At 41.0% G+C, this 21483-nt stretch overlaps 1 protein-coding gene across 1 annotated transcript in view; it reads right to left on the minus strand.

The window, feature by feature from the left end:
* LOC124718728 (synaptic vesicle glycoprotein 2A-like) overlaps window positions 1-21483 on the minus strand; it is a 188461-nt gene that overhangs the window by 30071 nt on the left and 136907 nt on the right. The window contains exons 7-8 of the mRNA XM_047244345.1: window positions 18905-19074; window positions 7740-7895 (exon numbers count right to left, since the gene is read on the minus strand). Of these exons, the coding sequence (XP_047100301.1) occupies window positions 7740-7895; window positions 18905-19074 (326 nt within the window). The remainder of the gene's footprint in view (window positions 1-7739; window positions 7896-18904; window positions 19075-21483) is intronic.

Raw genomic sequence — 21483 nt, forward strand, 5'->3', positions numbered from 1 at the left:
AAAGTGTGAAGTTACTCACATGAATACTGGAAGCAATCCACTAAATTTTGATTACACGGTAAGTCACACAAACCTGAAGGTTGTAAATTCAACTAAATAATTACAGATTACAATTACAAATAACCTAAATTGAAATGATCACATAGATAATGTTGTGCATAGAGCATATCAAGAACTGCAATTCATTGGCAGAACACTTAGAAGGTGCTACAGATTTACTAAAGAGACTGCTTACACCACGCTTTTCCACCTTATTCTGGAGTACTGCTGTGTGGTGTGGAATCTGCATGAGGTGGGACTGATGGATGGCATTGAAAAAGTACAAAGAACAGCAGCTCTTTTTGTATTATCGCAGAATAGGGGAGATAGTGCCAAAGACATGATATGTGAATTGGAGTGGCAGTCATTAAAACAAAGGCGTTTTTCATTGCAACAGGATCTTTTCATGAAATTTCAGTCACCAGTTTTCTCCTCAGATTGCGAAAACATTCTGTTGGCAGCCACCTACATAGGAAGAAATGATCATCACGATAAAATCAGAGAAATCAGGGCTCGCACAGAAAAATTTAAGTGCTCGTTTTTCCCGCATGCTGTTCGAAAGTGGAGTGGTAGAGATACAGCTTGAAGGCGGTTCACTGAACCCTCTGCCAGGCACTTTATTGTGAATAGCAGACTAATTACGTAGATTTAGACATTGACTGAACTGAATTTTTTTACTGCATTTACTGGCATTCATTTCAAACCATACAGCCATCATACACACAAAACTTACAGGTATTGTAGACAGAACATACACAGTTACATACAGTGTTCCAGGAATGGATTTATACTGTTTGAACTTTAATGGCTGAGAAGTTATTAGTGATAACCTGATCTGATTGTGATTATATGGTGCTCTCGTAAGTAGTATGTGCAGCCATTCATTTGTTTTTCCTTTTGTTATTTTCAGTTGCCAGTAACTACATGTAAATAAAAAGATGGCTGGAAACTTTTTCCTTGAGCAAAGAAAGTGGATTTTAAAGTGTTATTGGAAATGTGAAAATTTGAAAGAAGTTCAGAGATGATGTCTTGCAGAGCTTGTTTCTTCACACCCATCACATGTAACAACAATGAAATTACCCAATACATTTGAGAGGGAAAGAAGTGTGTGTCATCTGAAGAAGGAATTGTGTGGCGCGAAGAAGTCAGTAGCAGATGACAGAGGGTTGGGTACACTCTTTCACAAGAAACCCAGAGAAATCCATACAGCAAGCTACAAGTGAAACACATGTATGCAGATCACGTATTCACTGCATTTTAAAGCAAGCAAAGTAGAAATCCTACATTCACCAGTTGTAATGAATGAAGATGATCCGTATAGGTGCCCCAAATTTTGTGACTGGATTTGCGATAATGAACAGTGGGATGATGTCATTGTTTGGTCTGATGAACCAACATTTTATCTGGAGGGAAGTGTCAGTCACCATAAATGTGTGTACTGTGCAAGAGATAATTCCTATGTTGCAGAAGATCAATGTGTTTCCTTTTTGAAGGAAAAGTGACACGTCTAAAGTATCTTACAATGTTGCAGGAATGAATTCTACGTTCCGTAATGTTGTGACCATCTATGTCACTTAAAAAATCATAGACTTTATTATTTTTGTTCAAGTTATGAAAGTTCGAACAGTGTAAACCCTTTGTGGGACACACTGTATGTACATCAATACCGTATAATCATTTTGTAATCAAATGTTATTGGAAACGTTTGCACAGTTCCATTCTATGTTCGTCTTGGATGTAGATAACTGTGGCAATAGCGAATCTCTTGACAACCTTTGCCATAACTCAGTGCAACTGAACAGAGCGGATCAGTAACACTACGCCTAATACCCTCCAAGATGCTTGAACATCCTCAGGTATGGATGGAGCAAGTTGTTGCAGAGTAGTAAGTATACTGGTATCCAAATGCTGTCATAATCTAAGCATCAAGAGGTACTATCTTATGTTAAAGGATTAACACAATAAGTCAAGTAATACTGCTGGAAACTATGTATACGTCTAAAGGCACTATATCTCATGGTGTGCAAATTACCCAGACTATATTCATCCAGTATTCGAGAGTAACAGCACTTAGCATCTTCAAACAAACTTTACACATAATTCCAAACCTTTACAAAACTCACAAAATGAAGAAAGAAAAAACAAACTTTGTTGCCTACTACATTTTTGCTATTTACGTACTAAAAATGCAGCATCAGGCATAATGTTTTCATTTATTACTTTTTTACTACTATCTCTATTCACAATACATTTGGCAGACACATCCACATACACTGAGGTGACAAAAGTCGTGGGATAGCAATGTGCAAATATACAGATGGTGGTAGTATCAAGTACACAATGTACAAAAGGGCAGTGCATTGGCGGAAGTGTCATTTGTATGAGGGTGACTCAGGTGAGAAGGTTTCCAGTGGGGTTATGGTCACTTGAGGGAAACTACCAGGCATTGTGTGTGTCACCGCCAGACACCACACTTGCTACGTGGTAGTCTTTAAATCAGCCGCGGTCCGTTAGTATACGTCGGACCCGCGTGTCGCCACTATCAGTGATTGCAGACCGAGCGCCGCCACACGGCAGGTCTAGTCTAGAGACTCCCTAGCACTCACCCCAGTTGTACAGCCAACTTTGTTAGCGATGATTCACTGTCTACATACGCTCTCATTTGCAGAGATGACAGTATAGCATAGCCTTCAGCTACATCATTTGCTATGGCCTAGCAAGGCCCCATATTCCTTTACTATAATTACTATCTTCAAGAATGTATTCTGAACAGATAATATTGTGAATCATGTACCGTCAAGAGCGACATTCATTATTAATGGATTTAAATTATCAAACTAATTACGTCCGCTTTCTGAATTCTCATTCCTTGTCACGTTCCAGACCTCACGTCAGTATAGTTCTTCCCTCCGCACGCCAGCCTGCGTGAGCTAAAACGTGTGCATTTCGGCCTCCACTCATAACACGGTGTTGGCTTTTCTGCTAACACAAAACATTGAACAAAGAGTGGTAGTTGAAGCTAGACACATGGGACTTTCCGTTTCAGAATTGGTTAGGGAATTCAATATTCAGACATAAATAGTGTCAAGAGTTGGCTGTCAGTCTTCACTCAATGACTGAAAGTGGCGGTATTCGCATATAGTTGTCAGTGCTAACAGACAAGCAATATTGCATGAAATAACTGCAGAAATCAATGTAGGATGACGATGAATGTGTCCCTTAGAGCAGTGCAGCAAAATTTGGTATTAACAGAGTATGGCAGCAAATGTCCGACATGACTGCCTTAGCTAACAGCACGACATTGCCTGCATCACCTCTCCTGGGACTTGTGACTGTATCATTTGGCAGCTGTACACCTGGAAACCAGTGGCCTGGCGAGAGGAGTCCTGATTTCAGTTTATGAGAGCTGACGTTAGGTTTTGAGTGTGTTGTAGGCTCCACAAAGCCGTGGACCCAAGTTGCCAACAAGGCACTGTGCCAGCTGGTGATGATTCCATAATGGTGTGGGTTGTGTTTACGTGGAATGGACTGGGTCCTCTGGTCCTGGTCCAACTGTATTGCTCACTGACCGGAAATTTTTGTGTTTGGCTACTTGGAGACCATTTGCAGCCATTCATGGACTTCATGTTCCCGAACAATGATTAAATTTTTATGGATCACATTGTACCATATCACCAGGCCACAGTTGTTCATGACTGGTTTGAAGAACATCCTGGAAAATTCCACCAAATGATCTAACCATCTAAATAACCCAATATGAATCCCATTGAACATTTATGGCACATAATCAAGAGCTCAGTTTGTGCAGAAAATCATGTACTGGTAACACTTTTTCAATTATGGACGGTTATAAAGGCAGCCTGGCTCAATTTTCTGCAGGGGCTTCCAACAACTTGTTGAGTCGATGCCACATTGAGCTGCTGCAAATAGAGGTCCGACACGATATTAGGAGGTATCCCATGACTTTTGTCACCTCAGTGTGTTATATGTTCATCTTCCAAACAGTAAGAGGAATTGAAACTTCCTGGCAGATTAAAACTGTGTGCCAGGCGGAGACTCGAACTCTGGACATTTTGCCTTTCACGGACAAGTGCTCTACCAACTGAGCTACCCAAGCACGACTCACATCCCATCCTCACAGCTTTAATTCCAACAGTACCTTGTCTCCTACCTTCCAAACTTCACAGAAGCTCTCCTGCGAACCTTGCAGAACTAGCACTTCTGGAAGAAAGGATATTGCGTAGACATGACTTAACCACGGCCGGGGGGATGTTTCTAGAACGAAGGTTCGCAGTAGACCATCTGTGAAGTTTGGAAGGTAGGAGGCGAGGTACTGGCAGAATTAAAAGTGTGAGAAAGGGGCGTGAGTCATGCTTGAGTAACTCAGTTGGTAGAGCGTTTGCCTGCAAAAGGCAAAGGTCCCGAGTTCGAGTCTCGGTCCGGCACACAGTTTTAATCTGCCAGGAAGTTTCATATCAGCGCACACTCCACTGTAGAGTGAAAATTTCATTCTAGTAAGAGGAATTCTTACACCTTCTGCATGAAATATGTCTTCAAGCTATTCTTGAGTACGGTACTTGTGTCTTGTACTAATTCTATTTTTTGTTACTGTTAATTTAATTTTAATTGTTATATAGGCAGTGTTTAATAAGGGTTCCATGTTAATATTTTTCTGGTTTGTTTCCTTTATATTTATTTACTAACCAACTTCAACATTTTTATTACATTACTACTGCACTGTCAAAGAGGACATTTACCATGTGTTTGTATCTCATTCTCAATATGTAACACCTTTTTCCCCCTCAAGAAAACTGCTTAGCAAAATACATTGTTACTATAGAATATACAAAGTGTTGTGCATTTCATTTATGATCTGTTTTACATATTCATGCAGTGTTCAGGGCTTAAGGCGGTAGAACTTAGGTGGCGTTGGTGTTCAGGCAACACTGGCAGGGGGGAGGGTATGTCAAATCAAGGTTTTGTAGGCATGAACAATAGCAGAGGAGATTTCTCCAGGTTTACCCAAATTTTATAATCTAACCAGTGTGGACACAAGGGAAAGACCACTACATAACTAGATTACTGTTGCCAGCTGATGACAGTCCAATCATTAATCCTTTGATAATAACTTTGCAGTGGAGGATTCTGTGTTGCCAGCTATGGCCCTTCTATAGGGAGCCAAAAAGAAACCAAACTTATTTCTTTTAACTTATTTCTTTTAACTTATTTATTCACATTTTAAGCATCTTCAACCCCCTTCAAAGTACTCTCCATTTGCAGTAATGCGCATGTCTAATCTTTTATTCCATTTTACAAGGTGTACAACTTTGCTTCCGCCATTTTTTCCCCAACATTTGAGGCTTTAATGAAACAAATTGGTTACACATGTATCATTCAAAGTATTTTCCATTGCTGGCCACTACTTTCTCCCACCTTTTTGGCAGAATACAAATCCCATGTCGAAAAAATTGTTCATCTTTTGAAGCGATCCACGAATCAATCCAATTTGTCTTCATCATGAGATCGGAAGCGTTGGTCAGTCAGGATATCCGCCATTGATCTAAACAGGTGATAGTCAGAGGAAGCAATGTCTGGAGAATACGGCGGGTGGGGTAGGACTTCCCATTTTAACGATTCCAAGTACATTTTGACCTCTTTTGCAACATAGGGTTGAGCGTTGTCGTGCTGTAAAATCACTTTATCGTGCCTCTTGCTGTATTGCGGCCATTTGTCTTTTAATGCTCTGCTCAAATGCATTATTTGCATTTGATAATAAGCACCTGTGATTGTTTCACTTGGTTTTAACACCTCATAGTACACGACGACGATCTAGTCCCACCAAATGCAGAGGATGATCTTCGAGCCATGAATATTTGGTTTGGCCGTCGACATGGAAGCATGGCCAAGATATCCCCATGATTTTTTGCATTTAGGGTTATCGTAATGAACCTGTTTTTTGTCCCCAGTCACAATGCGATGCAGAAATCTGTTCCGTTTTTGCCTCTGAAGCAATCGTTCATAAACACACAAACGCCATTCAACATCTCTTGGTTTCAGCTCATAGGGGACCCAAGTTCCTTCTTTCTGAATCATGCCAATAGCCTTGAGACATTTTGAAATGGTTTGCTGTGTCACTCCCACTAATCGTGCCAATTCTTCTTGAGTTTGACGTGAGTCTTCGTTCAGCAATGTCTCCAATTCTGCATCTTTGAAATCATTCTCTCTTCCACCAATATGCCAGTCTATCACGTTAAAATCATCGTTCTTGAAGCATTGAAACCACTCACGACATGTTCTTTCACTAATAGCATCCTTACCATATGTACTTGAGAGCATTCGATGAGACTCAACGCTGTTTTCTTCATATTGAAACAAAACACTAACATCTTCCGGAAATGACAAGAATTAGGCTCATAAACTAACATTTTGAATCAAGAACAACTTTATGATGCAGACACAAATCGACTAATGTTTGAATGAGGTTATGTTGACCGAGGCCCAAGCTAACTGCCTGACATCTGCGATCTGTTTCTTTCGACTGCTACTTATCGTTGTCGCCACCTATTGGCAAACAGTGGAAGCAAAGTTGTACACCTTTTACAAAATATTGTTGTAAATTCATCTTTTATGATGCCTGACAGTGACTTCATCAGTTTTTTCTTCACCTCAGCAACATCAACAAAACACTTCTCTTTCATGTCTTTTTCATTCTAGGAAACAAGGAAAAAGTCACATGGGGGCAAGGTCAGGGGAGTATGGGTAGGGGTGAGAAACAGGGGCCATTCCATTTCTGATCAAGAATTGTCATACAGACAGGACTGTGCCAGCAGGGCATTGTCAAGACGGAAAAACCAGGCACCCGACTGCCACAAATTGAGCCACTTCCACTGTCTGCTGTAGAAAGCCCAGTGGAACAAATTCCAAATGGACAATTCCTCTCACATAAAAAAAACAACAAATCAGCATTGTCTTAATGTTTGATTTCACCTGAAGGGCTTTCTTTGAGCGAGGCTAACCTGTACTCTTTCACTGGCTCAACTGTTACTTTGATCAGCATCATAAGCACAGTGCCAAGTTTCATTGCATCTGTTAATTTTTGAAGAAAAGTTCGGATCATTTTGGGATTCATTTTTTGAAGTAAAACATCCTTACATGCGAACTTGTTTCTGTTTAGCAATCAGCAGTCATGGCACGAATTTGGCAGCCAGCATTTTCATTCACAAATCTTCTGACACAATGCGCCGCACAATTTCTTCAGTGGTCCATCATCAATCTTCTTTGATGACTGCATGATTGTTTTCAACATTCTAGTGTGTTGGGGCTGTGGGAGGATGGCCAGAATGAGGTTTGTGCAACTGACATTTCACCATTTTTGAAACAGAAAAACCACTCAAACCCTTGAGTTTTCCCCACAGCATCATCCTTGTATACAGGTTTTAACACTTCAAGAGATTCTGTTCCATCTTTTCCAAGCAAAGAGCAGAATTTCACTGCCACACTCTGCTCACAAAAATCAGCCATTGCAAAAATGACAATCACAAGAAAGAGATGTCACTATAAACTCTGGTGAAACTAGTCCTAGCCTTCTTCAGTGATGGAGCTCGACTCACTTATTCTGGAATGATCGCTCTATGGGCTCCTAGCCACAGAATTCACTCTTGTATATGACTGAGTGACAAATTTCTTTGCATCAGACTCACCTTGAGTAGTTCGTTTGAATGTCAACAGGTGGTGGCATCTGTCCAGCGAGGATAGCGATGACGTCACAGACGGTGGTCTCCTGGCCAGGGTAGGCCATGTTGTACTGCGACATGCGGGTCACCAGGTCTGGCAGCCACAGCAGGAAGCCATTAGAGCTGCAAACGGAAAACAGCAGCTGTAGGAAATGTGGTTGTCTATCATCTTCAGTCCCAAGGTATCTTATACACTGATGGGTCAAAGCATTACGAATCCCTGCTTATTAGCTTATCTGTCCGTCTTTGGAACAAAAAATGACTGATTCTGCATATCAGGGATCTGACAGTTTGTTGGTAGGTTTGTGAAGTAAAGTGGCATTAGATGTAATTTGTCTAAATACCGTGCTGTTGATTTGTGTACTCTGTGATGGGTGCCCGATAGCGACCCAAATGGATTCCATAGGATTCACATCAGGTGAATTTGGTTACTGAGACATCATCGCAAGTTCACTATGATGCTCCTCACCAAACCACTGTAGCATGGTTCTAGCTCTGAGACACAAACAGTGATACTGCTGAAAGATGACAGAGCCATCGGGGAAGACATCAAGCATGAAGTGATGCAGGTAGTTTGCAGCTGTCAGCGTGTCTTCGATTACTGGCACAGGTCCCATGTGAGCGCAGGAGAATGTCTCCCATCGCATAACATTGCTCTCATCAGCCTGTGTCTGTGGCATATTCTACATTTTGAGGTGCCATTCACCAAGATTATGGCGTTTGAGAAGAGGACTGTCAACCTAGTGTAGCAAAAATGTGATTCATCTGAACAGCCGATACGTTTCCTCTGATTGATGTTCGAATCCCAATGGTCTTGTACCCACTGCAGTTTTAACTGACAATGTCATCATTTCAATGTGTGAACACATAGGGATGGTCTGCTGTGAAGCCCCATTTTCAACCAAGTATGATGAATGATGTGCTCCAAAACATTGTGTGTGCACAAGTATTGTGCTCTTTTCTTTTGGCAGAGATGCTACAGACCACCACCTATCCTACTTTACAGAGCAGACAAGTTTCTGAACCCCACATTCTGTCAAGAGTCATGGACATTCAAGCATTTAGTGCCTAGTGGTAATTTCATTGTCTTCTACTACCTCTTGAAGCAGATGTTCACAACAGTAGCACATGAACATTCGACTAGTTTCATCATTTTTGAGATGTTTGTTCACAGGCTCTGCATAATAATAATCTGTCCTTTGTCAAAGGTGCTTGTCTCAACAGATTTTCCCATTTTCAGCCCACATCTTTGCTAGTGTGATTTCCCTTACATGTCTGCTCCACCTACATATGTTTCTTACCGTGTCACATGCCTGCAGTGCCAGCAGGCAGCATCCAACATTGTGGAGGGTAGTGGTAATAATGTTTTCGCTTCTCAGTTTATGATACCTCCAGGTTATATTTTTTTTCTGGTGTGTATGCAGATGAACTCTTTCTGGCCTGTGGTTTCAATTTTTTCCTACTTTATTCTCAGGATTGACCTAATAAAGATCACCCAGTTGGTCAAAAGACTTAATCCAGAAGAGTCCGATAGAGTTTGATGCATCTGATGATAAAGATGATGCTTTGATGGAAAGAGATTAAAGAGAAGAAAGTTTATCAGAAGAGGAAACTGTGCCTCTTGCTCTAATTCAACAAAGCAATGAGTTCTGGAGGCATGGGTTGAGAAAATAGTGTTATTAAAATAACTACTGCTTTTCACCAGACAGATTACATAGAAAACTTTTGCTGGAATATTGTGAAGTGTTTACTTACACTTGTTGAAAGTGTTGATACCATGTTTGTAATGTCATTTATCTTGAAATATACAGCAAATGTGAACAATATGTGTAGTGCTTATCACTGATTATTTGTAATAAAGCAACTTGACACTGCTTAGTTGTGTGTATAATTATCCTATTTAGCCCTGAGGTATCATATATGATACCACCTACAAAAATTTCACTATGTATTCAAAACTGTTTTGAGGGTCACTTGATATTAACTAAAAGTAACACAAAGCAGTTAACAAAAATGTGACTAATTTGAACATTTAATATGTGCTCAGGACTCAAGAGGCTATAGGAGAGAGACATTTCACACAAACGATAATTGTTGTATGTTCTGGGATTCCAAGAACCTTTGATACTCATTGACACTGAAACCACTTACACTGATCAGCCAAAACATATTGGCCACCACCCACCAAAAGACTAAACGCTGTCTAATGACATTGGCATGTAGCATGATAAGGAAAGCCTGGAAGCAAAGCAGAGACCTACATGGAAGCTTTGCATGTATAGAAGTTCACTGTCATAAGCAACTTTGACCGAGGTCAAATTGTTACTTCCTGGTGCATGTGAATAGCATCTCAGAAATGGGGTAGCTGGTTGGCTGTTCACACGTTACTGTCGTGAGCTCCTTCAGGAAGTGTTCAAAGGATGGGAGAACACTGAATGAGTGACAAAGTATCGAAAGTCCACACCTCATCACAGAACGTGGGTGCTTGTCAGCTCTGTAAGGCAGGATAGGCAGTGATCTGTGCTAGATCTGATGGCAAAGCTGGTATGGAAGCAAGTGTTTCCAAGCATACTGTTCAGCATACACGACTGAATAAAGGCCCTACAGCTAACATCCTCCAAGTGTTCCCACATTGATCCAATGACAACAATAACAAGTACAAGTAGAGTGTGCACCCATTCACCAGGTGACAGTGGGTCAACAGAAAGGTGTTGCATGGTTAGACGAATCACATTTCTCATTACACCAGGTTGATGATCGTGTGGATACAGCATCATTTGAGTGAATGTCTGCTCGAAATATGCACTGTACCATGGTGGGGGGCAGTATTACGATATGGGGGGGAGGGGGGAGGCAGTCATCCGGGCTTCCATGGGACCTGTGGCAGTAATCTAAGGTACAGTGATAGCTGCAGGCTACATAAACCACCTGTACACCATATACCTTTGAAAACCCACTGAGGACTTGTCGAAGCCATGTTGTGCAGAAATGCTGCCGTACTGTGTTCCAAAAGTAGACCAACTTGCTTTTAAGCTGGTGGTCATAATGTCTGGACTTATGAGTATATTACATGTATTAAATGAAAGACAGGAAAGTAGGAGCTCTCTAATCTGCATAGGTTCCTTTATATAGACTGTTCCTTGGATTGTCTCCTTTTTGGACAGAAAATCTGTCCGCCATTACTCTTGGTCATTCTTCCTTGTAAGTGTTTTATCCCAAGGGGCTCAATTAGTTCAGCTTAATATGTCAGACCACCTAATTCAAGGGTAAAGTACTCATGAACTGACCTCTTATTGCAGAAGAATGACGAAGACACACATTATGGGTCAACAACTGAAAGTGAAGACCACTCACACACTGCTCAGAGAGCCACATCATTTCTTACATAATCACTGCCTGCTGTGGGCGTAGTGTCCAGTTTGGTATGAAAGCACAGAAGAGAAAACTCCAGATAGCAAACCACGTCATCTTGTAGAGCAGCAGAGACCATAGTTGCTACCCAAAAGCAAAGTCTGAATGAAGTTCATAATAAAGGTCAGTAATATGGTCTGTTTGGTATGTTTTCAGGGACAAGATTAAGTGCAAACAGAAGAATGATTTTTGTAGCCCTAAGAGACCGTCACCATTGCAGCCATAGCCAGTGGTGCTCCCCTTAATCATGTGTCATGAAGCAAGCAATGTGGTGGATGTTATATTAATTTCCATAGGCCTGCTAGCACTGTAGCCCTGAATGCAGTGTGTCGTCTGGGCCATCTGCTGGTGGAAGATGTGGCAATTCTGACTGGTCACTATTGACTGACCTCACAATCAATTCTCCATGCAAACTGGCTTCAAAATGTCCAACGGTACTGCCTAACCACTGTGTAAGCCAATAGGCGTCACTGGATGCGGATATGGAGGGGCATGTGGTCAGCACACCACTATCCCAGCTGGACTGCTACTTCTGAATCAGGCAGTTCCCAACTGGCATCACGAGGGCTGAGTGCAATCCTCAGCAGACCCAAATGGTCACCCATCCAAGTGCTAGTCACACCCAATGGTGCTTAACTTCGGTGATCTGTTGGGAACTGGTGCTAGTACTGTAGCAATGCCAATGGCTCATATAGTCAACAGATAGATATGAACAGAGGCCAAAACGTAAAAGGTCATCATAAGCATCCTAGATCAGTCCAGAGTGAATATTGAAAGAGAGAACTTTTAACACAATCAACAAATGATACATTCTGAAGGATTCAAAAAATAACATCCAAATGGCTGTACACAACCATGCACGTATTTAATTCCAGACCTGCACCAGATTAAGGTCCGACTGATTGCACTGTTTGTGGGACTGGAACTGCTATTACTCACTAACAACACCATCTCAAACTTTGCCTCAATACTGCAGCTTGTTGCAGAACAAGAATAGCTGTCAAATACAAAATCCCCAATGCTGGATAACCCACTGTCACTCCCCTCATTTTCCTGCTGTGATCCATCCTAGCCATATGCCATGCTATAGTCTACTTCTTGTCTCCACTTCCCAGGTGCTAGTCTCCTATTGCACCTCTTTGATCTCAGAGGATAATTCACACAGTTCTGCTGCATCATTCTCTGGTGAAATTTGAGGTACCTGTCATGTCTGAGCTTCCAAGCTTAGGACTGGTGCCCATTATCACTCTTTTCATCAGTGTTTTGCATGTGTCTGGTTTTTGTTTTATTCTGTAACAACTTTTTGGGAAAGAAGTGGTTGAAGTGGAACTTGCTTCCATAGTAAAATTCAGTAGAGGTGTGGTGCAGAGATGATGTTTGATCCTGAGTTGGCTGCACCCGACTGGGGTGGAAAAAATGCATCAGATGTGTTGCCAGTGAAGGGAGCACAGATCACCAGCACACAGTTCTCAACCACAGGATTGTGGCACAAGGCTCTGGATTTATGCCCTGAAGCACTCAAAACTTCTGGAGCTCTCCTCAATATCTTTATGGATTAACAGTTCTCAAAGAAATGAAATTTGTGAAGTAAGAGATAGGTGCTGAAAGAATTGAAGGCGACAGCGTCGGCATATTGTTCAGGGAGAGAGAGTAGTGGCTCTGGCCCAGGTTGCCATACAGCTTCCAACCAGCGTACAGTGCACACAAAATAACCATGGCCGTTAGATGTGCAGTCGGATGGGGAAGTGTGGGGAGAATGGCAGTGGTGGGGGGTCACTCAGAGCACTGTAGGGGAAATGCTGAGTGCTGGAGGGAAGTGCCATTTTAAACTGAAGCTTACACTCACATTTTTTTGTAAATATTAAGTGGGGCCCCACCACAACCACACTTCCATGGTTACCATTCAAAAAGATCTAATGTCACCTCTGCTTTCATAAGTATCTAAAAAGAATTCAGATGCAGTGATTTGTTTTTGCATGGCTTGTTAACCATCTGCTACTTTCAGAGAAGTATCACGAATGAAGAACTTTGAGCGAAACCTACACATTTCTCTGGCTGCCATGTCAAAATTTGCTTCTTTTGTCAAAACACAGTGGAGTTTACACTGTCTCACCTCACTAACATATTATGCAGACACAATTGCAAGAGAATTCTGAAACAGTGGTTTATTAAGTTTATTAAGAGAGGGACTGAGGAAAAGTAAAGTCAGTAGCTTATGAAAAATCACATCCTCAGTACAAAAAAACGTGTAATGGTTTCACATATATTGTTCCAAGACACACAGCATTTCTCATTTCACCAGCTATCAATGGCCCTTAAAAATTACATTCTTTCTCCACAAAAGTCTGTAGTTATTGGAATAATATGGGAGATAATGAAGTTTTACATAATAACAATATGGTAAAATACTATCCACTTTGCAAGCTATCATTTGCCAAAATCTCATTTTGACATCTGAAACCATTTATGAAATATAAGGAATGTTTGGATATTTCACTCTGGTTTTATAATTGGTGTGGTGCGATCACATCTACCCAGTCTAGAGAAAAATTCAATATGTTAGCTAAATTTCATATGCTGCAACATATTATGTAATATGCACCAAATGAAAATCAAAGCCACTTCTTATTTTCATTGCACACTTTTCTGAACTTTGTGCAGTGTCTTACTTTCACCTAAATATCACAAAAGCTATGACCATTAACGAAGTGATGGGCACATCATCATGAACTGGACATATAAAGCTATAAGTAAAGTAAGAAGGAAATTTTTTACCATATAGTTTCTGCAAAATCATTTGAGAAAGATTGCAGCATGTGCGCCTCGATTCTGTCACTGCTGTCTGGCTGAAAGGTGAAAAACACCTATCAGCCTCCCCTGCTGAACAAACGAATAAAATGAACTCGCACAGTGCTTATGACAAAAACTGGTCATTGCGCATCGGCCACCATATCCTGCATGAGCTATACACCCTGCTGCAATTAACAATTGGTTCTAACAGTGAATCTGCCACCAGCATAGAGACTGATCTACTTATACAAAATAAGCCACTGCTTCTGTCTTTGGTGAGTTATTTATGTCCGTTAGCAGTCTGTCATCACCATACCCTCTAGAAAATTTGCAGTCAACCATTATAGCCTCTCACCGAGATAAGTCCTGAAGGGAACCTGGGAGCAAGTGTTGATAACATCTGCTCACTTTACTGTAAGTATTCTTGGTGTGGCAATTCTCTGTTGCACATTTATTTATTTTTCTATTTTTTTTTTTTTTTTTACTTAGCATCCTTGTATCTCATCATTATAAAAATGATATAGGATTTGTCATACATTGCCTTACATAGAAAATAGGACATGAAAAGATTTACAATTATATGTTCATAAATAAAATATTATTACATATAACATGAAACCATATGCATAACACGCATTCATAACATGCTAAATTAGAATAATAGATTAATACAATTTAGTTTTCAATGAGCATTTTGGATCATTACGATGAAGGAAATAAGCTACTGTATATTGAATGCTGGTGATTTAAGTATTCCTTGACACTATAAAAATTCTTGCTAATTAACATTTTTTAAAGATCTTTTTAGAATATGTGGAATTCTGGTATCCTTTTAATTTCCTTTGGTAGTGCACTAAATAAGATTTTTGGTTGATAAAGAACACTTTTTTGATACATAGCTTTTGTGTGGCTTTCTTTATGAAAATTGTCTCTATTTCTCATTTTGGCACATTTCTGTAATGAGTGCTAAGTGAAATTTGTGACGGCATAAAGAGTGATGCCACTGGACAGTGGATAACTGGAAACGAGGAATTTGGGGAGATGAATTACACTGTGCCCTCTGGGAATCAGGTGGAAGTGTCAGAGTTTGTCCAGTGCCTGGAGAATGTTACTTCCATCACTTGTAGTGTCAACAGTGACGTACAGAAGGACGTGCTATTACTGTACAGGAGTTTTTCCTTGTGTTCGGGGTGTCGTCCCCATTTTGTGCTTAAGTGGAAGAAAATGGAAACATTCTACAGCATTATGTACTGCATACAGCACAGTAACAGTTCAGATATGATGATTGTCTGTATCAGCTGACAATGTAACCAGTTATAATCAGCATCTATAAGCCAATGGGCTGCGGGCAGTGACATTCCTGAAATGAACTAGCCTGTGGAGAGGCCTGACTTGAACCCAATGGAACATCTGATGGAGACCACAGTGTCCAACATCACTACCTCCTCTGGTTTCGGCTTTTGAGGAATAATGCACTGCCAGTCCTCCAAAGACATTCAGAAATGTCATTGAAAGTGTCCCTAACAATGCTTAAGCCACCATTATATTGAAAGGCAAACAAATGCTTCATTAATGTCCATTAATAGCTGTCCAGATACTTTTGAACAGGTGGTGTACGTAGCTATAGTTTGTTTACAGACTATCAAGGATGACACAGATATGCAAAGACATTATTATTATTATTATTATTATTATTATTATTATTATTATTATTATTATTATTTTCCTTTCTGAGACGTTAGGTCTGGTTAAAAATGGAAAGTGACGCGGACCTTGATCAAGCATGACTTCTTTTTAACTGTACGGTGTATGTTACATTGCATTTAGGAACTTTCGGGTAATTGAACATGTATCAATAATTACAGATTTTTGTAGCTGTATACGGGGTGTTACAAAAAGGTACGGCCAAACTTTCGGGAAACATTCCTCACACACAAATAAAGAAAAGATGTTATGTGGACATGTGTCCGGAAATGCTTAATTTCCATGTTAGAGCTCATTTTAGTTTTGTCAGTATCTACTGTACTTCCTCGATTCACCGCCAGTTGGCCCAATTGAAGGAAGGTAATGTTGAATTCGGTGCTTGTGTTGACATGCTACTCATTGCTCTAAAGTACTAGCATCAAGCACATCAGTACGTAGCATTAACAGGTTAGTGTTCATCACGAACGTGGTTTTGCAGTCGGTGCAATGTTTACAGATGCGGAGTTGGCAGATGCCCATTTGATGTATGGATTAGCACGGGGCAATAGCCGTGGCGCGGTACGTTTGTATTGAGACAGATTTCCAGAACGAAGGTTTCCTGACAGGAAGGCGTTCGAAGCAATTGGTTGGCGTCTTAGCGAGCACGGAACATTCCAGCCTATGACTCGCAGCTGGGGAAGACCTAGAACGACGAGGACACCTGCAATGGACGAGGCAATTCTTCGTGGAGTTCACGATAACCCTAAAGTCAGCGTCAGAGAAGTTGCTGCTGTACAAGGTAATGTTGACCACGTCACTGTATGGAGAGTGCTACGGGAGAACCAGTTGTTTCCGTACCATGTACAGCGTGTGCAGGCACTATCAGCAACTGATTGGCCTCCACGGGTACACTTCTGCGAATGGTTCATCCAACAATGGGTCAATCCTCATTTCAGTGCAAATGTTCTCTTTACGGATGAGGCTTCATTCCAACGTAATCAAATTGTAAATTTTCACAATCAACATGTGTGGGCTGACGAGAATCTGCACGCAATTGTGCAATCATGTCATCAACACAGATTTTCTGTGAATATTTGGGCAGGCATTGTTGGTGATGTCTTGACTGGGCCCCATGTTCTTCCACCCACACTCAATGGAGTCCGTTATCATGATTTCATACGGGATACTCTACCTGTGCAACTAGAACATGTGCCTTTACAAGTACGACACAGCGTGTGGTTCATGCACGATGGAGCTCCTGCACATTTCAGTCGAAGTGTTTGTACGCTTCTCAAAAACAGATTCGGTGACCGATGGAATGGTAGAGGTGGACCAATTCCATGGCCTCCACGCTCTCCTGACCTCAACACTCTCGACTTTCATTTATGGGGGCATTTGGAAGCTCTTGTCTATGCAATGCTGGTACCAAATGTAGAGACTCTTCGTGGATGGCTGTGATACAATACGCCATTCTCCAGGGCTGCATCAGCGCATGAGGGATTCCATGCGATGGAGGGTGGATGCATGTATCCTCGCTAACGAAGGACATTTTGAACATTTCCTGTAACAAAGCGTTTGAAGTCACACTGATACGTTCTGTTGCTGTGTGTTTTCACTCCACGATTAATGTGATCTGAAGAGAAGTAATAAAATGAGCTCTAACATGGAAAGTAAGCATTTCCGGACACATGTCCACATAACACATTTTCTTTCTTTGTGTGTGAGGAATGTTTCCTGAAAGTTTGGCCGTACCTTTTTGTAACACCCTGTATATAAATTTGGATGTAGCTGTATTGCGTTGATGTACTGGCGGATATTGTGTGGTATGACTCCTGTAGTCTATAGCATAATTGGTATAACGTCAACTTTATCCTGATGCCACATGTCCTTGACTTCCTCAGCCAATTGGATGTATTTTTCAATTTTTTCTCCTGTTATCTTCTGTATATTTGTTGTATTGGGTATGGATATTTCGATTAGTTGTGTTAATTTCTTCTTTTTATTGGTGAGTATAATGTCAGGTTTGTTATGTGGTGTTGTTTTATCGGTTATAATGGTTCTGTTCCAGTATAATTTGTATTCATCATTCTCCAGTACATTTTGTGGTGCATACTAGTATGTGGGAATGTGTTGTTTTATTAGTTCATGTTGTATGGCAAGTTGTTGTTGTATTATTTTTGCTACATTGTCATGTCTTCTGGTGTATTCTGTATTAGCTAGTATTGTTCATCTGCTTGTGATGTGATCTACTGTTTCTATTTGTTGTTTGCAAAGTCTGCATTTATCTGTTGTGGTATTGGGATATTTAATAATATGCTTGCTGTAATATCTGGTGTTTATTGTTTGATCCTGTATTGCAGTCATGAATCCTTCCATCTCACTGTATATATTGCCTTTTCTTAGCCATGTGTTGGATGTGTCTTGATCGATGTGTGGTTGTGTTAGATAATACGGGTGTTTGCCATGTAGTGTTTTCTTTTACTTTCTTCGTATCTGTTGATGTTATGTGATCTAAAGGGTTGTAGAAGTGGTTATGAAATTGCGATGATGTAGCCGATGTATTTATATGAGTGATTGCTTTGTGTATTTTGCTAGTTTCTGCTTGTTCTATAAAGAATTTTCTTAAATTGCCTACATGTCCATAATGTAGGTTTTTTATGTCGATAAATCCCCTTCTCCTTCCTTTCTGCTTAATGTGAATCTTTCTGTTGCTGAATGTATGTGATGTATTCTATATTTGTGGCATTGTGATCATGTAAGTGTATTGAGTGCTTCTAGGTCTGTGTTACTCCATTTCACTACTCCAAATGAGTAGGTCAATATTGGTATAGTGTAAGTATTTATAGCTTTTGTCTTGTTTCTTGCTGTCAATTCTGTTTTCAGTATTTTTGTTAGTCTTTGTCTATATTTTTCTTTTAGTTCTTCTTTAATATTTGTAATATTATTATTATTATTTGTTGTTTATTATTATTATTATTATCATTATCATTATGAATCTGTTTCTGTGCCATAATATGGCAACCACTCCTTTAAATAAATGAATGGTAGCAGACTGTAAATTTGTTGTACATACTGTTTTTCTCCTATCATGTGGTTGGTACTATACATTTGTATATGCTTGACAGTGGCACACAAGCCTAAACTACAATAGACAATGAAAACTGTTACAGTCAAAAGCGGAAAATGATGTCATTTATACACTGGGAGCTGAACAGAGTAGCCTCTGTGCACCTGCAGTTAGTACATACCTGGCGTAGAGGCCAAACTGCAGAAGACAGGCGAGCAGTGTGTACATCAGGTAGGGCGGTCTGAACAGTGGGGCAGTCTGCCTCCACATGTGGCGAGCGATGGCCGCTGGGGACTTCGTGTTGACACCCACCGATGACACTGACTGCGAGTCCCTCTGGAGGGCTGTAACCTGTGCAAAGGGAAGGTGGTGATTCTTCTGTCAACTGCTTGTTCCTTACCCTCCATCCCATCAAATCATTCCAATTACTTGCACTCATTTTCACATAAGGTTCCAGTTTCCTGTCTATCTTCTCATATAGTTTCCCTTCCCCTTCCCATATGATTCTACACACATCAGTTTTGCATCACCTCAGAGTTCAGGAAACTGTACAGAAAACTGGAACAGAGATCAACATAAACATTCAGCAATACCTTCAGAGGTGGTGGTCCAGATTGCTGTACACACCAGTACCTCTAATACCCAGTAGCATGTCCTCTTGCATTGACACATGCCTGTATTTGTTGTTGCATACTATCCACAAGTTCATCAAGGCATTGTTGGTCCAGATTGTCCCACTCCTCAACGGCGATTTGGCGTAGATCCTTCAGAGTGGTTGGTAGATCACGTCATGCATAAACAGCCGTTTTCAATCCAACCCAGGCATGTTCAACAGGGTTCAAGTCTGGAGAACATGCTGAGCAGTCCATTCAGCATGTTGTTGCGCCCATCTGTACCACACTGCATGGTGACATGGTTGCAAAGATGGATCTCACCATGGACTTCATGAGCGAAGTTGCTCATTGTGCAGCCTATTGGACACAGTTTGAGTCTTAACATAACATCCTCTGGCTGCACGAAAAGCATTATTCAACATGGTAGCTTTGCTGTCAGCGTTCCTCTAAGTGATAATCCTTAAGTAGCGGTCACCCACTGCAGTAGTAGCTCTTGGGTGGCCTGAGCGAGGCATGTCATTGACAGTTCCTGTCTCTCTGTATCAACTCCATATCCAAACAACCTCGCTTTGGCTCACTCTGAGACACCTGGACACTTCCCTTGTTGAGAGCCCTTCCTGGCACAAAGTAACAATGTGGACACGATCAAACTGTGGTATTGACCATTTAGGCATGGCTGAACTGCAGACAACACGAGACGTGTACCTCCTTATTGGTGGAATGACTGGAACTGATCGGCTGTCGGGCCCACTCCGTCTAATAGGCACTGCTCATGCATGATTGTTTACATCTTTGGACATGTTTAGTGACATCTCTGAACAGTCAAAGGGACTGTGTCTGTGATAAAATATCCACAGTCAAGGTCTATCTTCAGGAGTTGTGGGAACCGGGCTGATGCAAAACTTTTTTTGATGTGTGTAGTTCCCTGCCATCCACTTTGTCATATAATTCAAGTTCTCTTCCCTGTACCTTATCATACAAAAACAATTACCCACTGTTCATGTTGTATGCTTCCAGTTACATGCCCTTCACCATGCTGCATGATTACAATTACCTATTCTCCAAGTTGTCATATGATTTGAATTATCTGCTCTCCACCTTGTCATATGATTCCATTTACCTACCCAGTATCTAGTCTGTAGATTGATTGTGTAAACACTGAAAAGCCAAGGAAGTTGATACACCTGTCAAATATCTTGTAGGGCCCCTGCCAAAAATGCAGAAGTGCCACAACACAACGTGGCACTGACTTGACTAATGTCTGAAATAGTGCCAGAGGGAACTGAAACCATGAATTATGCATGGCTGTCCATAAATCCATAAGAGTACAAGAGGGTGGAGATCTCTTCTGAATAGCATGTTACAAGGCATCCCATATATGCTCAATAATATTCATGTCTCAGCAAAAGTGTTTTAAGTCAATAGAGAGTTCCTGGAGCCACTCTGTAGCAGTTCTGGAAATGTGGGGCATCAAATTGCCGTCCTGAAATTGTCCAAGTCTGACAGAATGCACAATGGACATGAATGGTTGCTGGTGATCAGCAGGATGCTTACATATGTGTTACGTGTCAGAGTTATATCTAGACATATCAGGGGTCCCATATCACTCCAACTGCACACGTCCCACATCATTACAGAGCGTCCAGCAGGTTGAACAGTCCCCTGCTGACATGCAAGTATCATGGATTCACGAGGTTATCTCTAAACCCAAACATGTCCATCTGTTTGATACAATTTGAAACAAGACTTGTCTGACCAGTCAACATGTTTCCAGTTATCAACAGTCCAATGTTGGCAAGACGTAAAGCTTTGTGTCATGCAGTATTCAAGGGTACACCAGTCGGCCTTCAGCTCTGAAAGTCCATATCAATGATGTTTTGTTGAATGGTTCACACACTGGCACTTGTTGATGGCTCAACATTGAAATCTGCAGCAATTTGCAGAAGGGTTGCACTTCTGTCACACTGAATGATTCTCTTCAGTTGTCGTTGGTCCCATTCTTGCAGGATCTTATTCCAACTGCAGTGATGTTGGGAATTTGATGTTTTACCAGATTCTTGTTTTCATAGTACACTCATGAAATTGTCACATGTGAAAATCCTCACTTCATCGCTACCTCGGAGATGCCGAGTCCCATAGCTCATGC

This window comes from Schistocerca piceifrons, chromosome 10 (assembly GCF_021461385.2).
Source record: "Schistocerca piceifrons isolate TAMUIC-IGC-003096 chromosome 10, iqSchPice1.1, whole genome shotgun sequence".
Classification (NCBI taxonomy): Eukaryota; Metazoa; Arthropoda; class Insecta; order Orthoptera; family Acrididae; genus Schistocerca; species Schistocerca piceifrons.